The following is a 19,035-nucleotide window of genomic DNA, read 5'->3' as shown; positions in this document are numbered from 1 at the left end:
GAAATGATTGTGTTTATGACGTGTTATTTATCATACAAATACGGTTTTAACCTGCATTTTCATCCGAGACGGCGGTTTGGCTGCTTTCTATTGAGTAAAACGGGTTTCAAATTGTCTACGGGGGATAACGACAGATCTGGCAACCTCCTCCGGCTTGACTGCAGAGACACCGCAGGTGGTGTGAATCACAGTGCTGCGGTGTACCGGGCCGGAGCCGGGCCGGAGCCGGGCCGGAGCCGGGCCGGAGCCGGACCGCATCCAGTGTGCATGAGGGGGAAGAAGAACAGTGACTCACTGCTGCCCCCTGCTGCACAGCAGTGACTCCATTCAGGTCATGACTGTTCCGCTGTGGTCTGGCGCCCCCTGGAGGAGAAACGCTGCAGGAAGACTCAAATTCCACACGGAGTCTTTTATTGAGCAGCCCGCCGGTCTGACCTGAAACTGAAAACCTCCGCGCTCTGACTGAAGAATTGTCCGGGACTCGTCCGTCTCTCGCTCTGAAAACATTTCATCAAAACTCAAACTCAGGTTCCAAAACACGGCAGAGACGGAGCGCTCTGCGGTCCCTGAAAGAAAGCCAGTCCGTCCCGCGGTCCGTCTCGCAGCACCTCAGCTGCTCTTCAGCCTCTTGGTCTGGCAGCGCTGCGCCTCCAGCTCCACCCGCTCTCGTTTGGCGGGCCGGCCCGGGTCAGCGCCGTCTTCGCCGTCCTCACCGTCCCCGCCGTCCCCGCCGCTGCCCCGCAGGCCCTTCAGCTCCCTCCTGTCCCGCCGGTCCTCCATCTCCTCGATGTCCTCAGCGAACAGGGCCTTGAGCGCCGGGAGGAGTCGGGGGAGGAGCTTCAGCTCGTCCAGGCCGACCTGGGGACAGGAGACGAGGGACAGGAGACGCCAACAGCAGTTCAGACAGACAGATACAGCTCTCGGTCCTCAGCTAAACACGCTAACACTGGTCAGATCCAGGCTAATGCTAACGTCACTCACACCGGACATGCTAGCCTCACGTAGCGCAGCTGGTTTCAGGGGATGCTAATGCTAAAGGTCAACCTTGTCCCTGTTAGCAGCTACTCAATGCTTATGCTAATCGTTCACACAGAGGAAACGAGTCGCCTCTGGTCAGCAAAGAACCAGGAAACGAGGAGTCGAAACATATACAACGTATGCTAATGCTAAAGCTAAGAGACAGAGAGACAGTGTCTTCCGGGACGTCCTCAGCGTCTCACCCTCATGTGGTCGAAGGACACGCCCACCCGCTGGTCCAGGTCCTGGCTGAAGAGCGGGATCTTGGCGTAGCGCTGGCTGAAGTGGTTCAGCAGGATGAAGTCTGCGTTCATCTTCACGCCCACGGCGATGGCCTGGGACGTGGTGCTGCAGGTCAGAGGGCAGAGGGCAAGGGTCAGAGGGCAGGGGGCAGGGGTCAGAGGGCAGGGGGCAGGGGGCAGAGGTCAGAGGGCAGGGGGCAGGGGGCAGAGGTCAGAGGGCAGGGGCAGAGGGCAAGGGTCAGAGGGCAGGGGGCAGGGGTCAGAGGGCAGGGGGCAAGGGGTCAGGGGTCAGAGGGCAGGAGTCAGGGAAGACACCGAGACGGAGCTCCAGGACACAGCTTCAGGACAGTGTCCTCCCGGCGTTCTCCTGCACTGATCAACACTGCGTCCATGTCCACGGCCCGTACTGACCGATGGACGAAGTGTCCAAAGAGACACGGGGATCGAACCGTGAGTCCTGCACCAGTGATCCAGTGGAGTGAGACCAGAGAGGGCGGCCGGCCCGGAGGGAGCTTCCTGGGAATCGAACCGCAGCTCTGGAGCAGAACCTGAGGGGTGTGTGTGTGTGTGTGTGTGTGTGTCTTTCTGTCAGACTCCTGTGTTCTGGCACCCTCTGCAGGGCGGAGGAGGAACTTTCCTGGCGTCGAGCAGGTTCCTGGTTCAGGGTTCGGCTGCGGTTCTGGGACGGTCTGGGAGTGGACCAGGACCAGGACCTGGACCAGGACCAGGAAGTGACCTGCGTCTCACCTGTGCCTCTTGTCCAGCGCCTCGTCCTCCAGCCCGTCCTCCAGCGTGGCCTCGTGGATCAGCAGGGTGGCGTCCCTCCCTGTGGTGGTGGGGGGACAGCGTCAGGCGGGGGGTGTGTGTGTGTGTGTGTGTGTGTGTGTGTGTGTGTGTGTGTGTGTGTGTGTGTGTGCGGGGGGGGGGAGGCACTGACCGATGCGGCCCAGCGCCTCGCAGGGCATGGTGTCCCCGGAGAAGGCCAGCTTCCAGCCGGCCCGGTGGCGGAAGCTGCAGCCGAAGGCGTTCCTGCAGTGCCGCACGGCGCAGGTCTGGAACTGCAGGGCAGAGGTCAGAGGTCAGAGGTCACCGCAGGACGCCGCGTTCTCACATCGACACAGAGAACCCGACCGCTGCGGCGGAACCCGGAGAACACGGATCGGACGGGGGGAAGGAACCGGCCCGACGCGGAACGGTTCTGCTGCCGACTTTCAGTCCAGAGCCGGGTCGGCAACCGGTGAAAAGCGCGCCAAGGCTGGAACGCCTGGCACTGACCCTGGCCCCGCCCATTACCACGGCTTACAGGGCAGAGCGGATCCGCTTCACTCGGAGCTGACTGTTCGAGGCGGTCTACACCCATCGACAATCCGTGTCTCATATAGACGCCGCCTGACAGCGGAGCAGAAATAAACAAACGGGAGATTATTGGTTCCGCGCATGCACGCCGCCGTACGAAGTGACGTGTGACGTGCGCAGTTAATGGGAAGCAGGACAGTCAAAAACAAGCAGAAGAACGACGGTGGTTGGAAAACAGTTTTTTAATTAAAGGCGCAAGCGGCATTGGTCGGGACCGAGCCTCCCCGCCGGCCCACGACTGAGACGTCCTCGTACCTTGCTGGCCGAAATCCAGGTCACCGGGAGTTTTGCTACTCTGTAAACATCTATTTTCTTGATTTTACCTCATTTTCTGTTGTAAAAGGGCTTTTATTTGGAGGAATTTTGGGCTTTTATTGTGGAAAGGTAGTATATGCTGTCATTGACACTGGTTAACCCAAAACTGTCAATGTGTTTTTTGGTTTCAAATGTCATTTTTTCACAAAATTTTGACTTTTATTATGAAGGGATTTGAGGCTCTTATTTTGACACTCCAGCAGCCTTTTTGACCTGAGTGTGAGTGTTGGTTTGATCTTTCTACAACATTCCTGCGGGCCGTGGCGACCATTTCAGTTTTTCTAGGTGGCGTTAGAGAGCAGATGGGGTTAATTTTTCAATTTTATAAAATTTTTCACCAGTCTGGATGTGCGTGCCAAATTTGGTGAGTTTTCGTGCATGGTGAGTCAGTCAAATTTGAGTTTGTTTCCGCGACGGAATAATAACTAGTACATAGCTGTTAGCATCTGTCATCCGTTAGCATTGTTCATTTTAGCACTGTTAGCATCTCCCACCCTTTAAAATGAAGATGTTAGCATCTCATCTATTAGCATAGAGCTGTTAGTATCTTGCATTCATTTCCATGGAAATGTTAGCATACCATCTACTAGCATGTAGCTGTTAGCATCTCTCATCTGTTCACATTGGTTTTTTAGCACCACTAGCATCTCTCACCCACTAACATGGAGTTGTTAGCATCTGTCACCCACTAACATGGAGTTGTTAGCATCTGTCACCCACTAACATGGAGTCGTTAGCATCTCTCACCCACTAACATGGAGTCGTTAGCATCTCTCACCCACTAACATGGAGTTGTTAGCTTCTCCCATCTGCTTTTGAGAGTCACTGAATGAAGGCGCTGAGTGTCAGAGTTTGATTGACAGCTGCTGTCAGCTGTGTAACTGCACTGTACGCCCATATATGGTCATTTCAGTTAGAGTGGAGAGAGGAGAAAATAAAAGCTTCTGTTTGGGAAACAACTGCTCCTTGTTCCTTTCCTGTTTGGCAAAACTGAACAAAAAATATCACGTTTGACAGGAAAATTAGTTGTCTTTCAGTTGGTGAGGCTTTCAGAGAAGTCAGACTTTTAGTTTGGACCGTAGAGGCCTCAGTTTGTGAGAAGCACGAGATTTTCCCCCATCCGCCTCCATTATAACTGAGAGCAAAAAAAATGCAGAGCGCACCCCTTTTCATACCTGTGAAAACCTACATATATCATGACATTTTCCCCACTTATGTTACATCTTGTTCGGGAGAACCTGGTGAGGCTTTACGTGTGCTCGGTTTGTTGATAGGAGTCACGGTTTAGCCACAGTCGCCACTTGTTTGAGGTGCTGAAAAAAGGCGAATTTCCCCCCCCCCCATTATAACGGATGAGGGCCGGAGCAAGGCAGGATTTCAGACTTCCAACTTTGAACGCTAATAAAATCCACACCGTGAGACTTTTGACAAAGTTGTTCACAACTTTTGTAGAGAAATTTGTCCTCTATCACGTTGCTTAACTCTTATGTCTGTACTACAAACGGTCTCGGAGGAGATAATTTTTTCGTGAGGAGTGATTTTGATCAAAATTTTACTTTGAAAGGGAAATTGTGGACTTCCTGTTGGATTTAGGTCAGGGGTGTAGATCTTGGTGAGACGAACGCGTGAGTGTTGGTTTGCTCTCTCTACGACATTCCTGCGGGCTGTAGCGACTGTTTTGGTCCTTTTTTGGGATATAGGTGGCGCTAGAGAGCCGATGGTGTTCGTTTTGGTGTTTTATGAAATTTTTCTCCAGTCACGATGTGCGTGCCACATTTGGTGAGTTTTTGTGCATGTTTCGGGGGTTAAATTGGCATTTTTTTGGGCATTAGTATACAGTTTCTCTCCAGTGGTTTGGCTCATTTCTTGAAACTGAAATTACATTTTCTAAACAATGTGGACAAATCTCCAAACGACCCTGCAGCTGCTCACAACAGAACGGCATTTCTCATTCATGTCATCACATTGGAAATGTCTTCGTACATGTCTGAATGTCTCAGAAAATCTGTGCAAATGATGAAGCACAGTAAGGACAGATTTAGCACAATTCCCAAGTGAACAGGTCATGTTGATCTAAACTGATTGATTCTCAGTCTCATGGTCGTCCTCTCCAAAACATATCAGCATCATTTCATTGTATCAGCCACCTTCAAAATCATCTGTTCAACTGTCAAAATAAGTCAAAAACACACTTCAGTGCCATGAAGACCAGACATGGACGTGTTTGCAGGAGGAGGACCAGTGAAGAAGTCAGCTGTGAAACTCCAGCTCCATTCACAGTAAATTGGGCTACAGACCATTTTCCTTTTTGTTTTGTTACCTCTGCCAAGGAGGTCATGTAATCACGCCACTTGGTTGGTTGGTCTGTTAGCAACATTACGGAAAAAGTAATGGACGGATTGCAATGAATCTCTGTGGAAAGGGGGGTCCTGGACTAACTTAGAATCCATTAAGTTCTGGTGAAGATCCGGATCACTGTCTGGATCCAGGAGTTGTTTAAAGGATTCTTTATCGTTGAGAGATCGGGAGTCTGTCACATAGCTGGACATAACTCAACAATAAATGACAAGGGGGCTGAGAGAACATGACAGTGTCAGTTCTGCAAGGACTCTAAGAGAGATCAGCTGCTGATCCAGATCAGGAAGTGTTCCGGACACCAGGATCCAGAACAGACAAAAACAGGGGGGTTCTGGAGTGTCGGTCACTGTGAGGAAACACACTGAGATATGAACATGCAACAAACACCTTTCTCCCAGACGTGGTTTGTGTTGGGGAGAATACAATGTTTTTATCATATCCGGTGTTCTTCTTGTTGGTGGCTGACTGGAGCTGTGGCGGAGGCCTGCCTCTCTGAGGACACTCTCCAGTTATTTTGTTTCTTTGTTGTTGTTTTTTTTACAGCATATTGAACTCCGATAGATGGAAGTTACTTTGTGTGTGAATAAAAAATGGTATGAGAGGTATGAGGTATGAGAGAATCAGAACCTGAAGGTTCTTCTTACTGTAAAATGCTTTTTGTCTTCATTTTCTTATACACGATATTTTCTGTTTGCTAAAAAACCCAAAGAGGAAAATGAAAGCCATCAGCGGAGCCATGATGACTGAAGCCCTGGGCCCAGGCAGACAGGGAGAGGAGGAACATTTCAGTGTTCTTCTGCCCTTAATGACAAAACATCTGAACATTCTGACTGTCACAGCTCACACGATGTCAAGAGGACAAAGCATTTTGAGGACACTGACCTTTTGTTTAAGAAAGAAATGTAGTTTTTCTACCTGAGTGAGCTGTTTTGGAAGAGATCTGATCTCTGACAGGTGAAGCGTGGTTCTGCTGAACCGTCCAGGTGGTTTTTGACAAGAGAACTGAGAACGTCCGGTCTGTTTTGGGAAGTGAGCCGAAGCTGTTGAGAAGGATCTTTACGTTTTGGAGGCTCTGACTGTTTATAAGGGAAAGAAATGAAGCTTTGAAACATGAGTGAGAGGTTCTGGGAGAGAGAAGAGCTCCAGGAAGGGAACTCCGGTGTTCAGCTGAACTGTCACCGTTTTGCCAAATGATCTCAGAGTTTTGAAAATGTAATTTCAGTTTCAAGAAAAGAGCCAAACCAGTGGAGAAAAACTGTATAACTGTAAAATATAGAACGACGACAATAAACGAACAAAGAACATTTCTAATGAAAACCCCAAGAGAACAAACCCTGGAGAGACGAGATGGAAGCAAACTGTGAAACAGCGAGTTGTTCAAAGAGCTCAGTCGCAGAATACAGCGATCGCCCGGCCGGTGTTATGGATTAACTGGTTCCCCTGTTAACGAGTGCCGGCGGAGGTCTGTGTGAACACCTGCTGATAACAGCAGCTGTTACAGTCAGACTCACTGAAGACTCTGAACCTGTACACTCACTGGACCTGTCGATACTGGACGTTCTCCAGAACCACTGCAGGTTTCAGTCTGTTGGTCACCAGTTAGCATGGGCACCAGGTAATTCGAAACATCGGCATGCGGAGCACAAAGTTTATGAAAGCACTTTTTGGAGTTATTAACAGAAAACATATCTTTAAAGATACGGTGTTTGTGCTTTATCTGAATGGAGTCAATTTCCAGGTATGTTGGAAATCTTCTGGTATTTTGTGTGAACTTGTGTTTCAGTTGATAACGGCTCACACTGATCACAACGTTTTAAAGTGGCTCCAGGACAACAACGCTGCGACCCCTGAGGTAGAGGTATGAGGAGAACCTGCGTCGCCATGGCAACAGAACGCCAGGGGGCCGACGGGGAGCTCTGCTAGAACGGAGAGAGGACGGAGGAACCGGGCGCTCCGGGAGAACCGGGTCCGCCTCTGACCTGCTGGAGGTCGTTCTGCTTCAGCAGGGTCTGGATCAGGGACCGGGTTCTGGGTCTGGGCGTCTCGGCGTTCTCACACAGGAACCGGTTCGGGATGAGGCTGCAAGAGAGAGAACCAGGAGAACATCCAGCAGAGGGTCAGTCACTGGATTACCTAGAACAGTCACTGGATTACCTAGAACAGTCACTGGATTACCTAGAACCGGGACTAGATTATCTAGAACTCTTCTGAAAAAACGTCACAGTCAGCAGAACAGTGACTTCTCGAGCGTCTGTTCTGAGAGGAACCGTTGGTTCCGTCAGTTCTAACCCGGAAGAGAACCCAGTCTTTAAGGGTCTGCGGTTCCACAGCAGCTGGACCCGTCTGGACCGGGTTCTGGACCGGGTTCTGGTCTCTCAGGACCTTCTTCCCTCTAGGCTCTGTGGGAGACCTGGTTCTACTGCAGGGTCCGGTTCTGCGGCCACAGTGACACCTGGTGGTCCGAGGCGGTAGAACCAGAACCAGAACCAGAACGCTCATGTTTCAGTCACATGACTTCAGAGAAAGATGAGGTGCGCTGACCTGACGTGGCCGAGGATCTCCTGGCAGTGGTCGTGGTACTGGGTGAGCCAGGACATGATCTGGACCGGCGCCAGCAGGAGGACGGGTCCCACCGGCTTCCCCACGGCTCTCTGGGGACGGAGGACAGGCTCAGCCTCACGGCGACGGGACAGACGGCGGCGGGACGGACGGCGGCAGGACAGATGGCGGGACGAACGGCGGGGACAGACGGACAGACAGCAGGACAGGCGGCGGCGCTCCGTCACTCACCAGCGCTCGCTCCCGCTGGTACAGCAGCATCAGCAGGCCCTGCAGAGAGTCAGCTGGTCAGGCCCCGCCCACTCCGCACGGCCCCGCCCACTGTGCACGGCGCTCACCGTGTGGTGGTCGGCGTGCAGGTGTGAGATGAAGACGGTGGAGATCCTGGACAGGACGCCGTCCACCTGGTCTCCGTAGTGCCGGCACAGCTGGCCGAACGTTCCCTCGCCGCAGTCCAGCAGCAGGGCCTGGGTGGAGCTGCAGAACCCGGACCGCCAGAACCCGGGGCGTCAAAACCCGGACCCGGACCATCAGAACCCGTCCCAACCCTGCCCCCCAGTCCCGATCTCGGAGCTTCTTCCTCCAGGCAACTCGGTGCAGACGGACCCACCGCTAGCGGCTAGGCTAATGCTAACATGCTGGAGCCTGGACCAGAGGGAGAGCCGGGCTCTCACCTGATGTTCACCAGAGTCCCGCTGACGTTCCGGATCTTCATGGGAAGAGCAGAACCTGTCCCCAGGAAGACCACCTCCGGGTACCGCCGACCTGTCCCAGCGCGCACACACACACACACACACACACACACACACACACAGTCTTGTATTTCTATCCTTGTGGGGACCGTCCATTGACTCCCATTCATGTCTAGCCCCTAACCCTGACCCTTACCCTAACCCTAACCCACACCACAACAAAGCCTAACCCTAAAGAAATGTTTTTGCACTTGTACTTTTTTCAGTAACAACAACATGGTCAAGAAAACACTGTTTCTCCTACTTAGGACCTGAAAAAGGTCCCCACAAGGCACGTCGTTCCACGTTTTGCTATCCTTGTGGGGACATTTGGCCCCGACAAGGATAGAAATACAAGAACACACACACACACACACACACACACACACACACACACACACACACACACACACACACACACACACACACACACACACACACACACACACACACACACACACACACACACACACACACACACACACACACACACACACACACACACACAGTCCATGATGAGTACAACAGTTCCATGATAACAGAGGAGCAGCACACTTCCCGGAGCGCAGCGTTATCATGATGATATGGGGAGCGTGGCGTTACCTTGACGAGCTCGGGAGCGCGGCGTTACCGTGATGATATGGGGAGAACGGCGTTACTTTGACAATCTGGGGAGCGCGGCGTTACCTTGACGATCTGGGGAGCACAGCATTACCGTGACGATATCGGGAGCGCGGCGTTACCGTGACGATCTCGGGAGCGCAGCGTTACCGTGACGATCCCGGGAGCGCGGCCTTACCGTGACGATCCCGGGAGCGCGGCCTTACCGTGACGATCTCGGGAGCACGGCGTTACCTTGACAATCTGGGGAGCGCGGCGTTACCATGACGATCTGGGGAGCGCGGCGTTACCATGACGATCTGGGGAGCGCAGCGTTACCGTGACGATCTGGGGAGCGCGGCCTTACCGTGACGATCTCAGGAGCACGGCGTTACCGTGACGATCCGGGGAGCGCAGCGTTACTGTGAAGATCTGGGGAGCGCAGCGTTACTGTGAAGATCTGGGGAGCGCGGCGTTACCGTGACGATCTGGGGAGCGCGGCGTTACCGTGACGATCTGGGGAGCGCGGCGTTACCGTGACGATCTGGGGAGCGCGGCGTTACCGTGACGATCTGGGGAGTGCGGCGTTACCGTGACGATCTGGGGAGCGCGGCGTTACCGTGACGATCTGGGGAGCGGGTTCCGGGTTCGGTTCTGACCGGAAGGTTCTGCTGCGGCGCTGCTGAGAAGCTTCCTGCACTGCTCCACCTCCGACAGGAAGTTCGGCACTTCTGAAGCTTCCTTCACAAAGTCCTCAGAGCTGCAGGACGGGATGGCGTCTCTGGACGACACACCCACACACACACACGCACACATACACACGCGCGCACACGCACACGCACACACACAATGCCAGTTCAGCAGACGTTCCGTTCCTCGGTGTTTCGCTGAGCGCCCCCTACAGGCTGAAGCTCCTGCTGCTCCATGCTGGTCGGTTCTCCTCCGTCGTCAGAACCTTGGATCAAATGTTCTGTACTGACGGGCTCAGGTTGTTCCTCAGGTCTGAAAATGAAACGTTCCCCTGGTTCTGTGGCGTTCTCTTCAGAACCCTCTCTCTGTCCCTTCATCCATATCCGCCCCCGCCACTGCTCACGGTGTTGCCGGCAGCACTAGACGCTAACAGCTAGCATAGCAGCGAGCAGCCTCCTGGGCCTCACCATAGATATATATACAAACACTAGATGGCTCATGTAACCCAATGGGGACTAACGTCGTCACGTAGTGGCCATCTTGGTACAGGGCCGCTGACTCACTCGTCACATTAATGTCAATGGAGCGTCAACTTTGAAATAGCTATAGATTGAAAATCGATTGAAAATTGAGCAAACGACTTGGTTTGTTATAAACGTCAGACACGTAGATATTTAACTGTGTGCAAAACAAAAAGTTGTGCTTTGAACATTTAGTCTGCATCATAGCAACGTAACGTTAGTAATAAATCAAACTGTCTGTAAATCCGTCAAGAATTTAATGAGTTGAGTATTTTAGTTAGTGTAAATCCCTCACCTTCCCTTAGATTACACAGAGCGCCCAGAGTGGCCCACGGTCCTAAGATGGCCGCCAGTGAACGACGTTGCTGACTCCGCCTTAAGGCATCTAGTTTTTATATGATATCTATGGGCCTCACACCGGGAGAAAGATGGGCGGAGTGACAGGAGGGCTCACTCTGGTGAGCCAGCGCTCTCAGGTGTGAACAGATACAGAGTGAAGCCTCTCCTCTCAGCACAGACGGGAGGAGAACCGACAGCAGCCCGGCGGTCTATCCAGAACCAAACTCACCGAGTCGGTTTTTATTACGGAGCGGTTTACTGACTGACTGGTTCTGGTGCCGGGCCTCGGACCGGAACCCACCTCTGCCACTCCAGGACGGGTCTGAGCTGGAACTTGAGCAGACACTCGGCCCGGACGTTGGGGACGTGGAGGGCGGCCTGGGGCTCCTGAGGGGGACAGGAAGTGGGACAGGAAGCAGCGCTTCCATGAACAGCTGCTCCACAACCGACAGCACCGACAACACCGACCGCACAGCGGTAACGGTTCCTGACTGAATGACGCTCAGTTCTCACTGCAGAGGTTCTGGAACCAAAGATCCGCTTTGGAAGAACAGCTGAACCAGAAACCTGATGTGTCTGATCCCTGATTGAGTACGAGACTATTGGTGCTGATATGAGGGTTTCTCCTCTGGTCAGACTATAGAGCATCTGCCCCCCGCCCCCCCAGGCCGTGGTCCTGGACCGGCTCACCTGGGCCCTGCAGGTGTGCAGCCGGGGGAAGATGTGGGGGTGGATCATGTTGAGCTGGGCCTGGATCTTGTGGCTGCGGACGTTGTGGACGGTGCAGGCGTGCTCGTTGAGGATCAGGTGCTCGGTGCCGGACGGGAACCTGCGGGGGCGGAGCTGTGGGTGGAGTCGGGCTCTGGGGGCGGAGGGGACTCGGGCGGAGCCGGACCCACCTCTCCATCCAGCGCTGGTACCGGTCCGACCGCAGCACCGACTCCGGAGTCATGTGGACCACCAGCACGGCGGGGTCCTCCGGTCCGGCCGCCTGGTACCTGGAGGAGGGACAGCTTCAGCCGGTCTGGGAACCGGCCGAATCCGGTTCGAACCCCCCGGAGTCTGGTACCTCCTGAGCTGCTCGCTGCTCCACAGCGCCGCCACGAAGTCCTCCGACGGACACTCCAGGACCAGGAAGACCGGGCCTGGGTCTGCCGGGGTGCACACCTGCTCCGGGCGGATCTGCAGAGGGCGGGGGACGTCAGGCGCGCGCGCACACACACACACACACACACACACACACACACACACACACACACACACACACACACACACACACACACACACACACACACACACACACACACACACACACACACACACACACACACACACACACACACACACACACACACACACACACAGTCTTGTATTTCTATCCTTGTGGGGACCGTCCATTGACTCCCATTCATGTCTCGCCCCTAACCCTCACCCTAACCCTAACCCACACCACAACAAAGTCTAACCCTAAAGAAATGTTTTTGCACTTTTACTTTTTTCAGTAACAACAACATGGTCAAGAAAACACTGTTTCTCCTACTTAGGACCGGAAAAAGGTCCCCACAAGGCACGTCGTTCCACGTTTTGCTATCCTTGTGGGGACATTTGGCCCCGACAAGGATAGAAATACAAGAAAACACACACACACACACACACACGCACACGCACACGCACACGCACACGCACACGCACACCCCTACCTCCTTCCCCTGGAACACGATGCTGCTGCCGGCCTTCAGAGCGGCGATCATGGGGCCGATGGCCGCCGTGCCGCTGCAGCACAACAGCTTCAGGTTAACGTCACACACACATGCGCACGCGCACAAAAGCACACACGCACACATCTACATACACAGGAAGCCCCAGCTGCTTCGCCTCAGGGACCAGGAAGTTTCCTTTCCTCGGGTGAAGCTGGAAACATGTTTCATCAGAAGAGGTTAGCATGTAACACACACAGACACACACAGACACACACAAAGACACACACACAGACACACACAGAAACAGACACACACACAGACACACACACACAGTACCTTGCAGATGAACGCCACCACTAACGACGGGTCTCTGGTCGGTCGTCTCTCTCCTGGAGGAAGAGGAGATTCAGTTTGTGATCTGATCACATTCACTCATTCACTCACTCACTGCTCACATCACTGATTGGCTGTTCACACTGTTTACTGGTGTTTTTCATTCACATCTGTTTCCTTCCTGTGTTCTCCTGAAGAACCAACAGCACCACCTGCTGGGCGACATGGAAACTACAGCATCTCATGTTTCTGTCGTTGCCATGGAAACAGATTGATCCAACCATCCTTTTTCTACTGCTAATCCAGCACTGGGTTGCGGGGGACAGCAGTCTGAGCAGAGATGCCCACATTTCCTGTCCCTAGGGCTGTCACAATTAGGAATTGTAGGAGACGATTAACTGTCAGGAAAAAAAAATCACAATTGACGAATATGTTGGGGGGGGGGGGGCGCATGTGTGTCTGTGTGTTGGAATCCAGTCGCGGACCTGCCTGGACGGTTCGTCGGGCCGTATTCAGCCCGTGGGCTGCCAGTTGATGATCGCTGTAGTATTAGCATTAGCACGTTAGCGCTTTTGACCGGGACAGTTTTACGGCAAAATGGACAAATGGCTTCCTCCACGTCACTGGGCTCCCTTAGCTGGGCTGACAACTGAAATGCATCCACAGCGCTACCCTGGTACCAGGACCTCCTCACCCTCCACGTTATTAGGTAGCCTCGCTAACGTCCAGCCGAGACGAGAGGGAAAGGGCGGGGCGAGCGAGGCTGCGACGCTGCTGGCGCTCCACCATGACGTCAGATTCTGAGTTTTATGTAACTTTGTGGATAAAATAAATAATTCACGATAATCACGAATATGAAAAATATTCGCGATTATGTAAAAAAAATCACGATTAACGATTATTGTAATAATTGTGACAGCCCTACCTGCCCCCAGACCTCCTGTCCCCAGACTTCCTGCCCCCAGACCTCCTGTCCCAAGACCTCCTGTCCCAAGACCTCCTGTCCCAAGACTACCTGTCCCCAGACCTCCTGTCCCCAGACCTCCTGTCCCAAGACCTCCTGTCCCCAGACCTCCTGTCCCCAGACTTCCTGCCCCCAGACTTCCTGCCCCCAGACCTCCTGTCCCCAGACTTCCTGCCCCCAGACCTCCTGCCCCCAGACCTCCTGCCCCCAGACTCTTCCTCCAGCTCTTTCTGGAGGATCCAGTTGTTCCCAGTCCAGCCCAGAGACATAGTCCCTCCAGAGTGTCCTGGTCTTCCTCAGGTCCTCCTCCTGGTGGGACATGTCCAGATCTCCTCCCAGGGAGGCTCCAGGAGGTTCCATCCTGAAGAGGAGCTGAGCTCCTCACTGCTCCTCTCCATGTGGAGGAGCAGCTCCACTCCCAGCTCCTCCCCCTGCTGACGTAGCTCCTCCCCTGGTGACATAGCTCCTCCCCCTTTCTCTAAGGGAGTCCAGTCCCCCTACGGAGTAAGCTCATTTCAGCCTCTTGATCCGGATCTGGTCCTTTGGGTCCTGACCCAGACTCGGGACCAGAGGTGAGGGTACAACATAGACTGACCGGTAGGGATGCAAACAATTAATCGATTAGCGATTAATTGTTGAAAAGAAATTACTCGATAAAAATGAATTACTTGCAATTAATTGCGTTTTGAACCTATAATTCCCCACAAGCCCTCATGAGGGCGCGCTTGACGCCAGACGTTCTTGATACATGCAGTAACACCGAAGAAGCTGCTCTGACAACGACAAGACAAGTTGGTTCATGACGACAAAGACGCCAAATGCACAATCTGTGGAAGTATTTTAAACTTCACTAAATTATCCTCTAATACGTGACATTCAGCCGAGCTGCGAGGAGCGAGCAGCTCAGCCGGCAGGCAGCACAGCGTTGAGACGTCGAGGGACTCCAGGAAGGCAGGGGGCGCTACCCAGCGGGTGCCGCAGACATGTTGCCAGTACATGTCGCAGAGGGACAGGGGTTTAGAGAGCTAATAAAGCACATCGAGCCAGGATACCATATTCCAGTCCTGCTCAGGGAGAGCCTGCCGGTCAGACAGCCGGCCGGCCTGCCGGTCAGACAGCCGGCCGGCCTGCCGGTCAGACAGCCGGCCGGCCTGCCGCTCACACAGCCGGCCTGCCTGCCGCTCACACAGCCGGCCTGCCGCTCACACAGCCGGCCTGCCTGCCGGTCAGACAGCCGGCCGGCCTGCCTGCCGCTCACACAGCCGGCCTGCCTGCCGGTCAGACAGCCGGCCTGCCTGCCGCTCACACAGCCGGCCTGCCTGCCGGTCAGACAGCCGGCCTGCCTGCCGCTCACACAGCCGGCCTGCCTGCCGGTCAGACAGCCGGCCTGCCTGCCGGTCAGACAGCCGGCCTGCCTGCCGGTCAGACAGCCGGCCTGCCTGCCGGTCAGACAGCCGGCCTGCCTGCCGGTCAGACAGCCGGCCTGCCTGCCGGTCAGACAGCCGGCCGGCCTGCCGGTCAGACAGCCGGCCTGCCTGCCGGTCAGACAGACGGCCTGCCTGCCGGTCAGACAGACGGCCGGTAATTCAGCCGATGAGTTGAATCAAGCTGTGGAAACACGGGGGCTCGCCGGGTGAGCAGCCGTTCGTGAACACGATAATGCACGGAATACTGTCTCAGCAAACAGTCCGACACGAGTCAGCTGGCACTCAGTTCCATGTTTGGCTCACACTCTGCAGCCGGCCGTTCGACGGTTTCTCCACCTCCATGAACGAGCAGGCTGTGCAACACCTCCACCACATCAGCAGCAGAGCGCTCGCAGCACAGCACCAACAGATACAGCTGCCGCCTCAGGAACTCATCCAATCCTGCAAAAGCCGGTGGCGTTCGGTCAGTGACATGTTGAGCAGGCTGACGGAGCAGCGGGGGGCCGTGGGGGCGGCGCTGTCAGACCGCCACTGTCTGAGGAGCTGGAAGGCGAGGACTGGCAGCTGATGGAGGATGCAGCTCCGGTGCCGGCAACACTGAAGTGCGCAACAACCGTCACGTCAACCCATGGCCGCAGGAACTATTCTCAACAGGGGACGCTGAGAGAAAAAAAGGGCTCAGCAGTTTCATGTGGACTGGTTGAACTCTCATGAGCCCTGGAGCCCCCGTGGAGGGTCTGGAGCTGGTCCAGGGTTCCAGGACCAGGACCAAAACCACATTGTTCCTCCTGGATCCGGGGTTCCACTCTCAGTCCACTCCTCTCCAGAACCTGGACTAGACTGTCCCAGGGAGGCTGAGGAGTCTGAGCCCCTGTAGCTGGACCACAACCTCCGGCCCCCCTTTTTAAAGAGGAACCACCGCCCCGGTCTGCCGGTCCAGAGGTTCTGTCCCCGACCGCCACGCCCTGGTCCAGAGACCAGTCAACAAGACGGTCCCTCATCCAGAGACTGAAGGACTCAGGGAGGCCGGTAGTCCTCCTCCACGTCCTCCTGAAGTCCTCCAGACCCGGTTCTTACCTCAACAACCAAACGGGGCCGGAGCCCCGCGGGACTGACCTGGATCCTGGTCCTGGTCTTGGTCCTGGTCCCGGTCGTGGTCCTGGTCGCGGTGGGTGGGGCTCCTCTGGGGGGACGACTTATCGGCTTCGGTGAAACCAGCAGAAGCAGAACCTCAGAGGACCGGACCGGTTCTGGACCGGTTCTGGACCGGTTCTGGACCGGGGACAGACGGGACTCACCGAACAGCGGCACCTGGTCCACCGTCATGGTGTCGTCCACGTACGTCCCCTCGGTGTACGGCCGCACGGCTGCAGGCAGACAGCGGTCAACACACACACACACACACACACACACACACACACACACACACACACACACACACACACACACACTCCACCTACACAGCCGGATGTCCTCCAGCGGGCCGGAGAAGGACTTGATGGCGTGGACGTAGCTCTCCTGCAGGACAGAGACAGTGAGTGTCGGAGCCACGCCCCTCCGGTCGCCGGTTCGATTCCTCACCAGCTGCGGCGGTCCGGACAGGACGCACTCCGGGACGCCGGTGTCCTTCAGCGTCAAGATCATCCCTGGAGGACACACAGCCCGTCAGTCCACGAGGACACGGAGCAGGACGAGGACGTCAGGCTGCACCGCTAATGCTAGTGCTAATGCTAATGCTAACGCTAATGCTAACGCTACTGACCTGACAGTCCTCCCACGTTCTGCCAGCTCAGCCGGGTCAGGAAGATGTTGTCCAGGCGAGCCGCTTTCAGCCTGACACACACACACACACACACACACACACACACACACACACACAGTCGGGTCAGCAGGTGGAGAGAGTGTGTGTGTGTGTGTGTGTGTGTGTGTGTGTGTGTGTGTCTCACTTGTGCTCCTGCATCAGTCTCTGGGTTCCCTCCCCGCAGTTGAACAGATACCTGCAGAGGAAGCAGAACCGGTCCGTCAGTCCCGCTGCTCCACCCGCTGCTTCAATAACCAGGGTCTAGGCCAGTCTGGATTACTAGGGTCTACATTAGGCGAGTCCGGATCACCAGGGTCTAGATCAGGTGAGTCCGGATCACCAGGGTCTAGATCAGATGAGTCCGGATCACCAGGGTCTAGATCAGGTGAGTCCGGATCACGTGCGGGGGACCGACAGACCTGTTGAACTCGGAGAAGACGTAGACCGCCGCCGGGCTGTCCCTGGTCCCGGCCCCGACCACCTGCAGGAACACGGTGCTGGGTCCGTGCTGGTCCCGCCGCTTCCCGCGGCTCTCCTTGGTCTTCACGCGGCGCAGCGGCTCCCTCTGCCTGGTCTTCCGGGGCACGGGCTGCTGCTCCGGGACGCGGCCCCCGGTCTGGGTCGCCATGGTCCGGAAGAGGAGTGACACGGTCCGGGGGAGGCCGGGTCCACCACGTGGGGGGGTCAGCGGATCCGGACCACGGGGAGAGAGACCTGAGAGAGACCCGCCTTTCACCAGCAGAGACGTCCACAACCGGAGTCTCACGGGGACCAGATTCATAATAAACCCGTCCGGAGCGGAGGCCGAGCCGAGCCGAGCCGAGCCGAGCTGGACCGGACCGAGCCGAACTGATCCCCGCAGCGGGTCACTGGAGCGCCCACCGCTACAGAGCAGGACGACATGTGACTCTATTTCCGGCGAATAATGATGACGTTTGAAACTCTCAGACGCTCATTGGATGTAGAGATGATGAGCAGGTGGATAAACCAATCAGAGCGCAGTATTTAGGAAGAGGCGGGACTAGATGTCCTCTTGTCAACAAACATTGAAACGACAGCAGAGAATCCTCCCGAAGCGGAACAGGAGTCTGTCCGCCTGCCGAGCCGTTCCAGTAAAGTGATATCAGTAGTGATGGAGCTTCATGAACCACGGCTGGATTCATTCATTAGGATCCAAATTCAACCCACAAACTCAGAAAGTTGAAAATCACATATTAATCAGTGGAATGGATATAAATAAATGTTCAAACAAATGAATCAGAAAGAATATTGGACCCACAGGTGGAGCTGCAGCAGCATCCTGCTGGAGCTCCAGACATGGGGGAACAGCCTGGAGGCTGGAGAGAAGGTCTGCAATCATAAAATCAAAGAAATTACCTTGAAAATCCTTCATAATATCATGCAGCTAAAAAAACGTTGCAAAGATTGAAGTTAGACACAGACTCCAGCTGCTGTTTCTGTACAAAGGAGATGAAACAGTCCAGCAGCTCTTCTCTCAGCGGAGCTTCAGTCAAACTGCCTGGACTAAAGCTGGAGTTTTTTGTCAAATAGAACCAAAGGAACCGTCCGCCTCCAGGAGATCCTCATTCTTTTAACACCCACTTCCACCAGAATAAGGAAACACCCCTGTTAACCAGCTGATGATACTGCTGGGGAGGTTTCACATCCACTGAATGAAATGGGCGGAGAAGAAACCGAACCGGAGCCACTTTCCAGAAGAGCTAAAACTCTACATAAGAAGCTTCGCTAACATTGAAAACTTAAAGGCTGTAAAGACTCTGGCTCTCATGGAGGAATTCTGCACCGATCTGATGGATCAGGAAGTCCCTGGTCCGGCTGCTTATTGTTGTTTTTTCTATTTTCCTGTGAACGCTGTTGTTCTTGTTTAATCAGGCCTCCCCTGGCGGCAGAGCGGAGACCTCTGAGTGTAGCGACAGGTGAACGGTGTGTCGGTCTGAATACTTCATGTTTGTCTGTCCTGTACAGTCTCTCAATAAGAATAAAAAAAGCTTCATGAACCACTGAGGCTTCCATCCAACTGGTTCCCTCATGGGTCGAAGCCTCATGGTGCTTCATTTGCTC

The 19,035-nt window shown here is 54.7% G+C and overlaps 1 protein-coding gene across 1 annotated transcript; it reads right to left on the bottom strand.

Annotated features, from left to right (window-relative positions):
- Positions 1-339: 339 nt before the first annotated feature.
- elac2 (elaC ribonuclease Z 2) lies at positions 340-17,854 on the bottom strand. Its single transcript, XM_030087619.1, has 24 exons — positions 17,373-17,854; positions 17,099-17,149; positions 16,915-16,985; positions 16,734-16,798; positions 16,613-16,670; positions 16,451-16,519; positions 16,269-16,355; positions 12,765-12,817; positions 12,581-12,639; positions 12,429-12,501; positions 11,798-11,910; positions 11,628-11,726; positions 11,419-11,557; positions 11,030-11,115; positions 9,838-9,959; positions 8,522-8,612; positions 8,186-8,324; positions 8,079-8,117; positions 7,830-7,939; positions 7,268-7,367; positions 2,197-2,317; positions 2,007-2,085; positions 1,221-1,365; positions 340-858 (listed from the first exon to the last, which is right to left on the bottom strand). The coding sequence occupies exons 1-24, from the start codon at positions 17,732-17,734 to the stop codon at positions 610-612; spliced, it is 2,580 nt and encodes an 859-aa protein (XP_029943479.1). The 5' UTR covers positions 17,735-17,854; the 3' UTR covers positions 340-609.
- Between the last annotated feature and the right edge of the window lie 1,181 nt (positions 17,855-19,035).

This window comes from Salarias fasciatus, unplaced genomic scaffold (assembly GCF_902148845.1).
Source record: "Salarias fasciatus unplaced genomic scaffold, fSalaFa1.1, whole genome shotgun sequence".
NCBI lineage: Eukaryota > Metazoa > Chordata > Actinopteri > Blenniiformes > Blenniidae > Salarias > Salarias fasciatus.
The sequence above is the reverse complement of the archived record's forward strand: the minus strand, read 5'-3'. Positions and strand labels throughout refer to the sequence as shown.